Source organism: Orcinus orca, chromosome 20, assembly GCF_937001465.1.
Source record: "Orcinus orca chromosome 20, mOrcOrc1.1, whole genome shotgun sequence".
NCBI lineage: Eukaryota > Metazoa > Chordata > Mammalia > Artiodactyla > Delphinidae > Orcinus > Orcinus orca.
In genome coordinates, this window is record NC_064578.1 from 57995707 (window position 1) to 58007386 (window position 11680).

At 42.7% G+C, this 11680-nt stretch overlaps 2 protein-coding genes across 5 annotated transcripts in view; one reads left to right on the forward strand and one right to left on the reverse strand.

Annotated features, from left to right (window-relative positions):
* The window catches only part of LOC101284368 (zinc finger protein 211-like), a 274839-nt gene that overhangs the window by 229508 nt on the left and 33651 nt on the right, over positions 1–11680 (reverse strand). The window contains exons 2-3 of one of the 4 annotated variants that reach the window (XM_049703231.1): positions 9744–9870; positions 1037–3495 (exon numbers count right to left, since the gene is read on the reverse strand). The exons of the other annotated variants lie outside the window; for them this stretch is intronic. Of the exons in view, the coding sequence (XP_049559188.1) occupies positions 1433–3495; positions 9744–9870 (2190 nt within the window). The 3' untranslated portion in view covers positions 1037–1432. Of the gene's footprint in view, positions 1–1036; positions 3496–9743; positions 9871–11680 lie in introns of those variants that run through there. 4 annotated transcript variants of the gene reach the window in all.
* The window catches only part of LOC101283876 (zinc finger protein 551), a 270119-nt gene that overhangs the window by 137745 nt on the left and 120694 nt on the right, over positions 1–11680 (forward strand). The gene's annotated exons all lie outside the window — the stretch shown is intronic.

Below are 11680 nucleotides of genomic sequence, written 5' to 3' on the forward strand. Positions count from 1 at the left end.
GGAGCACAGGCTCTGGATGCATAAGCTCAGTGGCCATGGCTCACGGGCCTAGCATCTCCATGGCATGTGGGATCTTCCCTGACCGGGGTATGAACCCGTGTCCCCTGCATGGCTGGTGGACTCTCAACCACTGCACTACCAGGGAGGCCCCAAGAAAGTTCTTTAGGAAAGGATTTCCCAAATTCTTGGCACAAATAGGGCTTTTCCTGTGAACTCTCTGATATGAATAAAGGGTGGAACTAGAGGTAAAGGATTTACCCACATTCACCAGACACTTGAGGCCTTTCACCTCTGTGAACACTGATGGTGAAGGACTGTAGAGCTCTGGGGAAAAGATTTCCCATGTTCACTACCCTCATATGGCCTCAATCTTGTGTGAACGCTCTGATGATAATGGAGGCCGGACCTAGACGAAAAGGACTTCCCATATTCACTGCATTTATAAGTCTTTTCTCCAGTATGACCTCTGCAGTGTTCAATGAGATAAGAATTTACTCTAAAGGACTCCCCACTTTCAGTGCATTCATAAGGCCTTTTGTTAGTGTGAATTCTCTGATGTTCATGGAGAATGGAACTACAAATAAAAGATTTCCCACATTCACTACACTCATTTGGCCTTGATCCTGTGTGAACTCTGATGTTAATGGAAACCAGACCTAGATGAAAAAGATTTCCCACATTCACTGCACTCATAAGGCTTTTCTCCAGTGTGAACTCTCAGATAATCACATAGGCCACACCTAATAGTAAAAGATTTCTCACAGTCACTACACTGATAAAGTCTTTCTCCTGTGTGAACTCTCTGGTGTATTAGGTGACATCTTTGGATAAAAGATTTCTCACATTCACTGCACTCATAAAGCCTTGACCCTGTTCTGATCGTAACACTCTGATGATAACAAAGTCTGGACCTAGATGAAAAAGATTTATCACATTCACTGCATGCATAAAGGCTTTGCTGCATTGTGAACTCTACAGTTTTCAGTGAGATAAGAATTTGCTCTAAACGATTTTCCATATACAGTGCATTCATAAGACCTTTTAAAAATATTTATTTATTATTCTTTTATTTAAATTTATGGCTGAGTTGGGTCTTTGTTCCTGGGTGTGGGCTTTCTCTAGTTGGAGCGAGTGGGGGCTACTCTTCATTGTGGAGCACGGGCTCTAGGCATCTGGGCTTCAGTAGTTGTGGCTCCTGGGCTCTAGACACAGGCTCAAGAGTTGTGATGCACAGGCTTAGTTGCTTCACGGCATGTGGGATCTTCCCAGACGAGGGTTTGAACCCATGTCCCCTGCATTGGCAGGCGGATTCTTAACCACTGAGCCACCAGGGAAGCCCCCATAAGACCTTTTGATTACATGAATTCTCTGATGATCCTGGAGGATGGAACTATAGATATGACTTCCCACATTCACTGCACTTATAAGGCCTTTATCCAGTGTGAACTCCCTGATGATAACGAAGGTTCCTCCTAGTGGTAAAAGATTTCCCACATTCATTACACTTATAAGGCCTTTCTCCTGTGTGAACTCTCTGGTGTATAAGAAGGTAAGATCTTTGGATAAACGATTTCCCACATTCACTGCACAAATAAGGCCTTTCTCCTGTGTGAATTCTCTGATGATTACTGAGGTTGTAACTAGTGGAAAAGGATTTCCCACATTCACTGCACTTGTAAGGCCTTTCTCCAGTGTGAACTCTCTGGTGTATAAGAAAGTGACATCTTTGGGTGAAGGATTTCCCACATTCACTGCACACATAAGGCCTTTCTCCCGTGTGAACTCTCTGGTGTTTAAGAAGGGAGCACCTTTGGATAAAGGATTTCCCACATTCACTGCACACATAAGGCCTTTCTCCTGTGTGAATTCTCTGATGATTACTGAGGTTGGAACTAGAGAAAAAAGATTTCCCACATTGACTGCATACATAAGGCCTTTCTCCAGTGTGAACTCTCTGATGATTACTGAGGGTGGAACCAGAGGAAAAACATTTCCCACATACAGTGCACTCATAAGGCCTATCTCCAGCATGAGTCTTCTGATGATAACACAGGGCAGAGCTGGAGGTAAAACATTTTCCACACTCACTGCACTCATAAGGCCTTTCTCCTGTGTGAACTCTCTGATGATAACGAAGGCCAGAGTGAGAGGTAAAAGACTTCCCACATTCACTACATTCATAAGGCCTTGATCCAGTGTGAACTCTCTGATGATAATGGAGGCCACGGCGAGACATAAAAGATTTCCCACATTCAATGCATTCATAAGGCCTTTTTCCACTATGAACCTTCCAGTGTTGAGTGAGGTAAGACTGATGACTAAAGGATTTCCAACACTCACTGCACTCATAAGGCCTTTTTCCTGTGTGAACTCTCCGGTGGAGAATGAGTATCGAGCTACTGGTAAAAGATTTCCCACATTCACTGCAAGCAAAAGGCCTTTCCCCTTTATGTACCCGCTGGTGTAGGACGAGCACCGAGCTATTGGTAAAAGAGTTCCCACACTCACTGCAATCGTAAGGCTTTTCTCCTGTGTGAACCCTCCAGTGTACGATGAGGTAAAATTTTCGTCTAAAAGATATCCCACATTGAGTACACTCATAACGCCTTTCTCCAGTGTGAATTGTCCGTTGTCGAATTAGGATGGATCTACAGCTAGGAAACTGTGCACATTCACTGCACAAGTAACAATTTTCTCCAATGTGTCTCCTCCAGGGATAAATAAGGACAAAGTTTTGGTTAAAGGATTTCCCACATTTGCTGCACTTGTACTGCCTTGCCGCAGTATGAATTCTTCGATGCAGATTGAGGGTTGAGGTTCGCCTGAAAGATTTTCCACATTCACGACACACACGAAGCCTTTCTCCAGTATGCACTCTCTGGTGCACAACAAATGAGGATTTGTACCTGAATGTCTTCCCACATTCACTGCACACAAAACAATGTCTTCCAGGGTGGACACCCTGGTTCTGAACAAGTGCATGTTTCGGGCTGAAGGCTTTCTTGAATTCTCCCCAGCTGTAATGACTTTCTCTGCTTTGTAAAGTTGCCTCACGCTGGGCAATCTTGTTTGGCTTCTCCCTGGTGTGAGTGATCTGTTGCTGGAGATGTCCCAAGGTGGCCAGAAAATCTTTCCCTACTTCCTCACAGGTAAAGGGCTTCCTTGACACATGGCATTTGCAGCTTTTCACAAACAAGGCCCTGACTACAGCGTTTCTGAAGGATTTCTCTGCCATATGCTGTTTCTGGTGTTTCTGGAGGTTTGCACTAAAATGAAATCGTTTCATACATATTCTACACCCAAACACTTTCTGGCTGTGTTGTGTTTCTTCATGCTCAGCCAAGTGAAAAACACCTCTCAAGATCAGACTACACTTCTTACAGGGGTGGCTCTTCTGGGAAAATGAGCCTTCCCTGTGAGTCCTGGCCTGTGACATGCTTATAGAAATGCTTTGTTGAAAGGGTGCTTCTGCATCCTCTGCTCCACAGCAGCAACCTGAATGCAAATAAATGCTGGTGAAGTACATGTTAACTTTATAGGAAGGAGGCAACATCATCATAAATGGATGTGTCACATCTAAGAATGAGTCAGTGGGATGCTGTTCCACACAAGAGATTTGAAATTCCATTGGGGAAGTGGCTACTTATAAAAAGGTCATAAGAAACTACTATGAACAACTAAATACCAACAAACTGGATAAACTAGAAGAAATGGATAAATTCTTTGAAACAGACAACCTACCAACAATGAGTCATGAAGAAATAAAAAATATGAATAGACCAACAACAAGTAAGGAACCTGAATCATTAATAAAAAAAAATCTCCCAACAAAGAAAAGTCCAGGATGAGATAGATTCACTGGTGAATTCTACCAAAGATTTTAAGAAGAATTAATGTCAATCCTTCCTCAACTCTTCCAAAACACTTAAGAAGAAACATTTCAAAACTCAATTTCTGAGGCTAGCATTACCCTGATTCAAAAGCAAGATATGCAAACTACAAGAAAGGAAAATTGCGGGCCAAACTCCTTGGTGACCATAGAATGAGAAATTCCTAATAAATACTCAATAGCACGTTCAAGAATCTTACACTATTGAATAATAAAAAAAAAATTTAGGTAACTCTCTGGCAGTCATCCAGTGGTTAAGACTTGGTGTTTTTACTGCAGAAGAAGAATCTTACATTATTATCATTATCAAGTATGATTTATCCCTGGGATGCAAGGATAGTTCCTCATATACAAGTCAAAAAACATGACTTACCATATTAACAGAATGAAGGATAAAAATCATATGAATGTCTCAAAAAATGCAGAAAAAGCACTAAACAAATTGAGGATAGTTTCATGTTAAAAACTCTCAACAAATTAGGTATAGAAGGAATGTATCTCAATACGATAAACCCATACACAATAAGCCCACACTAATATTATACTCAAAGTTTAAAAACTAAAAGCCTTTCCTCTGAAATCCAGAACAAGCCAAAAATGCCCACTGTCCACATTTCTATTCAACACAGTTCTGGAAGACCTAGCCAGAACACATAGTTATCAGAAAGAAAAAAAAAAGGCATCAAAATCACAAAATAAGTAAAACTGTCTGTGTTTGCAGAAGATATGCTCTTATATAGAAAACCCCAGGGACTCCTCCCACCCAAATCAGTAAAGCTGCAGGATACAAAATCAATATGCAAAAAGCAGTTGCATTTCTATAAACTAACAATGAAATATCTGTGTTCTGAAAACTATAAGACAACGATGGAAAAAACTGAAGAAAACACAAATAAATGGAAAGACATCCAGTGTTCTTAAATTGGAAGAATACTGTTAATTTTACCAAGAGCAACTTACAGACTGAAAACAATCCATATCGAAAGTCCAATGACATTTTCCAAAGAAATAGAGTAAACAATCCTAAAATTTGTATGGCAGCACAAAAAATCCCAAATAGTCAAAGCAATCTTGAGAAAGAAGGACAAAGCTAGAGGCATCACACTTCCTGATTTCAAAATATTACAAAGCTATGGTAATTAGCACATGATGACACTGGTATAAAAACAGACACATAGACAAATGGAACAGAATAGAGAGCCCAGAAATAAAGGCACACTTATATAACTCATCTTTGATAGGCACCTCAAGAACACACAATGGATAAAGGACAGTCTCCTCCATAATTGGTGATGGGAACACTGGATATCCACATGCAAAAAAAAAGAAAACTAGACCCTTATCTTACACCATTCACAAAAATTAACTTGAATTGGATTAAAAAATTTAAATGTAAGACTAAAATTGTAAAACATTTAGGAGAAAACGCAGAGAAAAATCTCCTTTACACTGGTGTTGGCAATGATTTTTTTGGATGACACCAATAGCACAAGCAATGAAAGTAAAAATAAACAAGTGGGAGTATATCAAGCCAAAAACCTGAACAACAAGGGAAACAAAATGAAAACACAACCTAAGGAAAAGGAGAAAATACTTGTAAAGGGTTTATCTGATAAGGGGTTAATATCTAGAAAATATAAGTACTCATACAATTCAACAATAAAAAACGAAAGAATCCAATTAAAAATGGGCAAAGGACCTGAATAGATATTTATGCAAAGACATACAAATGGTCATCAGGTACATGAAAAGGTGCTCAACATCACTAACATCAGGGAAATGCAAATCCAAACCACAATGAGGTATCACCTCACACCTGTTTGGAATACTACTATCAAAAAGACAAGAGATGGGCTTCCCTGGTGGCGCAGTGGTTCAGAGTCCACCTGCCGATGCAGGGGACACGGGTTCGTGCCCTGGTCCAGAAGGATCCCACGTGCCATGGAGTGGCTGGGCCCGTGAACCATGGCCACTGAGCCTGTTCGTCCAGAGCCTGTGCTCCACAACGGGAGAGGCCACAACAGTGAGAGGCCTGCGTACCACAAAAAAAAAAAAAAAAAAAAAAAGACAAGAGATAGGTGTTCGTGAGGATGTGAAGAAAAGGAAAGCCTTCTACATTGTTGGTAGGACTGTAAATTGGTACAGCCATTAGGGAAAACTGTATGGAATTTCTTAAAAATTGAAAAAAGAACTACTATATGGTCCAAAAATCCCAATTCTATGTGTATATCCAGAGAAAACAAAATCCATATCTCAAAGAGGTATTTGCACCCCCATGTTCATGTCAGCATTATTCACAATAGCCCAGGTTTAGAAACAACCTAAGTACAGCCATACCTTGTTTTATTCTGCTTCAAAGATAACACAATTTTTTACAAATTGAAGGTTTCCAGTAACCCTGTGTCAAGCAAGCCTATTTGCACCAGTTTTCTAACAGCATTTGCTCACTTTGTGTCTGTGCATCACATTTTGGTATTTTTTGAGATATTTGAAACTTTTTCATTATTATTACATTTGTTATGGTGATCTGTGATCAGTGATCTTTGTTTTGGGGTGCCACAAACTGTATCCATATAAGACAGGAAACTTAATAGATAAACATTATACGTGTTCTGGCTGCTCTACCAACTGGCCAATCCATCTCTCTCCCTGTTCCCAAGCCTCCCTCTTACCTGAGATGTAACAATATTGAAGTGAAGCTAATTAATAACCCTACAATAGCCTCTAAGTGCTCAAGTAAAAGGAAGGATCACACATCTTTCACTTTAAATCAAAAGCTGGAAATGATTAAGCTTAGTGAGGAAGGCAAGTCAAAAGCCAAGATAGGCTGAAAGACAGGCTTCTTGGACCAAACAGTATTAACCAAGTTGTATCAATAAATACAAAGGAAAAGTTCTTGAAGTAAATTAAAAGTGGTACTCTAGTGAACACACAAATAAGAAAGCAAAAGAGCCTTATTGTTGATATGGAGAAAATTTTAGTGATCTGTATTCAACATCAAGCCAGCCACACATTCCCTAAAGCCAAAGCCTAATCTGGAGTCAGGCCCTAACTCTCTCCAATTCTGTGATGGCTGAGAGAGGTGAGAAGCTGCCAAAAAAAAAAAAAAAAAGTCTGAAGCTACCGTAGGTTGGTTCATGAGATTTAAGGAAAGACGCCGTCTCCAGAAAATAAAAGTACAAGGTGAAAAAAAAGCACACAGTGAAGCAGCAAGTGCCGATGTAGAAGCTATACCAAAGTTATCCAGATGATCTAGCTAAGATAATTAATGAACGTGGCTACACTAAACATTTTTAATGTAGATGAAACAGTCTTATGTTGGAAGAAGATGACATCTAGGACTTTCACAGTTAGAGAGGAGAAGTCAATGCCTGGCTTCAAAGCTTCAAAGGACAGACAGGCTGACTCTCTTATTAGGGGTAATGAGGCTGGTGACTAGAAGTTGAAGCCAGTGCTCATTTATCATTCTGAAAATCTTAGGCCCTTAACAATTCTGCTAAATCTACTCTGCATATATTTTATAAATGGAACAACAAAGCCTGGATGTCAGCACGTCTCCTCATAACATGGTTTACTGAATATTTTAAGACTACTGTTGAGACCTACTGCTCTGAAAAAAGATTGTTTTCAAAATATTACTGCTCACTGACAATGCAGCTGGTCACCCAAGAGCTCTGATGGAGATATATAAAATTAATGTTGTTTTCATGTCTACTACTACAACATCCATTCTGTAGCCCATGGATCAAGTAGTTTACACTGTCAATTCTTAAGAAATACATTTCATAAGGCTACAGCTGCCATAGATAGTAATTCCTCTAATGGATCGGGGCAAAGTACATTGAAAACCTCCTGGAAAGGATTCACCAATCTAGATGCCATTAAGAACAGCTGTGAATCATGGGAAGAGGTCAAAATATCAACATTAACAGGAGTTGGGAAAAACTTGATTCCAACTCTCTGGATGACTTTGAGGGGTTCAGGACTTCAGTGGAGGAAGTAACTGCAGATGTTGTGGAAAAAGCAAGAGAATTAGAAGTAAAGCTGGAAGATCACTGAATTGCTGTAATCTCAGGAGAAAAATTTAACAGATGAAGAGTTGTTTCTTATGGGTGAGAAAAGAAAGTGGTTTCTTGAGATGGAATGTACTCCTGGTGAAGATGTTGTGCAGGTTGTTGAAATGATGACAAGTGCTTTAAAATATTACATAAACTTAGTTCATAAAGCAACAACAGTAGGCTTTGAGAAGATTGACTCCAATTTTGAAAGAAGTTCTACTGTGTTTTAAAATGCTATCAAACAGCATCGCAAGCTACAGAGAAGTCATTCATGAAAGAAGAGTCCATCAATGTGGCAACCTTCATTGTTATATTATTTAAAGAAATTACCAAAGCCACCGAAGCCTTCAGTAACTTGATCAGTCAGCACCTTGATTAGTCAAAATCAAGGCAGGAACCTCCATCAACAAAAAGATACAACTCAGATGATGGTTAACATTATTTTAGCAATAAAGTATTTTTTAACTAAGTTATACACGTTGTTTATTTAGACATAAGGCTACTGCACACTAACAGGCTACTGTACAATGTAAACATAACATTCATATGCACTGGGAAACCAAAAGTGACTTGCTTTATTGTGATACTCACTTTACTGTGGTGGTCTGGAACAAAACCTGCAATATGCCTGTATCTGTCTACAGATGAGTGGGTAAATAAAGCCTGGTATTTATATGCAGTGGGGTATTATTCAGCCATAAAAAGGGAAATCATGCATTTGTGACAACACTGATGAACCTGGAGGGCATAATGCAAAGTGAAATAAGCCAGAGAAAGATAAATACTGTATGCTAAAACTTATATGTGGAATCTTGAAAAAAAAAAAAGTTGAACCCATAGCAACAAAGAGTAGAAGGCCAGGGGCTCAGGTCTAGGGGAAATGGGGAGATGTTGGTCAGTTATAAGATGAAAAAGCTCTGAGGATCTAATACAGCATGGAGCCTATACTTAATAATGCTGTATGGTATACTTCAAATGTGCTAAGAAAGTACATCTTAAGGGTTCTCACACACACAGGAAATGTAAATATAATATGTGAAGTACTGGATGTGTTAATTAACTTGATTGTAGTAATCATTTCACAATGTGTGTGTGTATATATATAATCATGACACTGTGTACTTACTTTTACGTTTTACCTTTTTTTTTTATTCTTTGGCCACAACGCGCGGCTTGTGGGATCTCAGTTCTCCTACCAGGAACTGAACCCAGGCCACGGCAGTGAAAGTGCTGAATCCTAACCACTAGACCACCAGGGAACTCCCTGTACACTTTAAATACATACAGTATTATTTGTCAATTATACCCCAATAAGCTGGAGAAAAGAAAAAAGAAAAGAGATCTAAACACTACAAGTAAAACCATGAAGGACAGCCTTGGAAAATAGCCCATGGTCCAAGTAAGTAATGGTCATGACAATACCTTCAATTCCTGGCATATGGAGGCAGAACAAAATGTCAGATGATAAAAAGGAACAAAACCTGGGACACAGAAGTGCCATGGACGTGGATACACCACCTGACCAGGGAAAGGGCAAGTATTAGCCTAACTGCAAGACTGCTGACCTCAAATCCATCCCTACGAGGGTTAAGTACAGACTGTATTGGGGCTATGGGGAGAGAAGAGGGCAGTGCAAACAACCCAGCCCTACCTATCACAGCAACTACCCAGAAAGCTGGGGAAACAAACAGTGCCCAAGGTCCATATGTGAGAAGGACAGAGCACACCTTGGAGAAGAGAGGGTGAGGAAGGATACAGAGCCTAGCCCAGGTCACTGGGGAGGGTGAGGCTCTTACCCAGTGAAGATATAAGTGCAAAGTTCTCCAGCATCACATCATGGTACAGGTGTCTCTGAGCCTCATCAAGGAGCTTCCATTCCTCCCAGGAGAAGTACAGGGCAATGTCCTCAAAGGTCACACCACCCTGTCATGAATGAGATAGATGAAACATAAACATTCTCTCTCTGAGGACCCACAATTCATCTCCTCACACATGTATTCCATGGTCATCCTCCATCAGAGCTCCCCACGTCAGGCCTCGTGCCAATGATGCCTGATCTCTCCTCACTGTGTTCAACCCTCAGCCACAAAAGGCGGTGGCCGGGGGGATAAACGCCATCTAAACTCTGGGCCTGGCCTACAGGGCCCCATCCCTCCCCCGAAGTAATTCCCCTGAGGTCTCCCACATTGTGCCTCCAAGACACAGCAAAACATGGGCTCATCTTTACCCTTAATCCCCAACACCAGGTCCTGTGGGCCCTCAGCTCACACTTCCCCTTGATGTGCACGTCATTCAGTTGACCAAACCTCTTTCACATCTTCAGACCTCACAGTTGCACTCCCACAGCTCTACCACCTCCCTGCCCCACATCACAGGCACCTCTCTGGACTCACCCAGGTACTTGGAACATGGCATCCACAGAGTGCTTAACAAAATCAAATATGATCTGGTACAATCCCAGTTCTCTGAGGGAGCCCATAGCCAGGGAAAGCCCTGCCTGCCTTGCTTCTGATCTCTGTTTCAGTATTAGCCACCCAGAACCAGTGAGGGACTGGGACACCCTCTCCTGCCTTACATAGGTTCCATAAGTGCCTCTTCAACCTTCAGAACCTGGGCGAAAAAGGAAGGCAACCATGGCTGGGCTCCATGTGTGCAGGACTCCCTTGTATCCCCACCCAACCCTGGAACCTAGTGACCTCGGGCTGACTGACTAACCAATGCTGCCTCTCATCAGATCCTGTGACCTTGGACGAGGACTCTCTTTGTCACCCCCATTCCAATCCGTTCGTTCTCTTCTCTGAGCAGCTCTTTGAAAACTTTTAAAGCCCTCACATACACTGTTCCTCGTCCGTTCATAGCCCTCTGTGACTCCCAGGTCCCTCAGAATAAAGGAACAACCTCTCTCTCTGCCGGTCTAGGCGTGATTCCACCTCACACTCTCTTTACTGCAGTCATAAGATGCACCCCAGGTTTCCCGAATCCTCCTGGCTCAGTCCGACTTCCAAGCCTTTGTACCTGCCGGTCCCTCCGCCTGTCACCCTCGCCCACGCCCCACCCAAGGCCTCCTCACCGTCCTGGACATCGCCACCTGGGCTGCGGGCACATGAGCAGGCGTCCCGCACTCGGGGCTTTAGTGTTTAGTGCAGTGAGGGCGGTGAGGGGCCGGAGGACGAGTGTTTACCTCAGGCGGGTCCCTCAGGGCCGCCACCGCCATCGGACTCCCTGGGCGGAGCGGGGCCGGGAGCTGCGACAGAGGAGGCGAGACGCGGGCACGGTGGTCACTCTCCCGGGCCTGGCGCAGGGCAGCCCGTGCTGCGTCGCCGAGCCTCAGACGCACCCCTGAGTAGCGGGGACAGACCCTCCCCTCGGACTTTCTCGGTCCCGTCACCTAGAACCTGACACAACACTCCGAGGCCGAACCGACCAGAAGGAAGCGAAAATGACCGCCGAAAGGAGGACGCCGGAAGTCCCGCCCCGACACGATGCGCACGCGCGGGAACTCCTCACCCTGATTGGTCGTGGGTTTGTAACTGCGGCCTCTCGGCCAGGGGCCTTCTGGGGACCGCAGCGAAGCGAGTTGATACTGTTCAACCCGAGCGTTAGTTTTGCAGCCCCCTGAAGCAGGCGGACCAGCAGGAGCTCAGCCTCTGCTGGTTCCCATAAAAAACGGCTCCCTTGCTTGTATTATCTGTCATTTTCAGAAGTGGAAACAAAAATCAACAGGATTAACAGA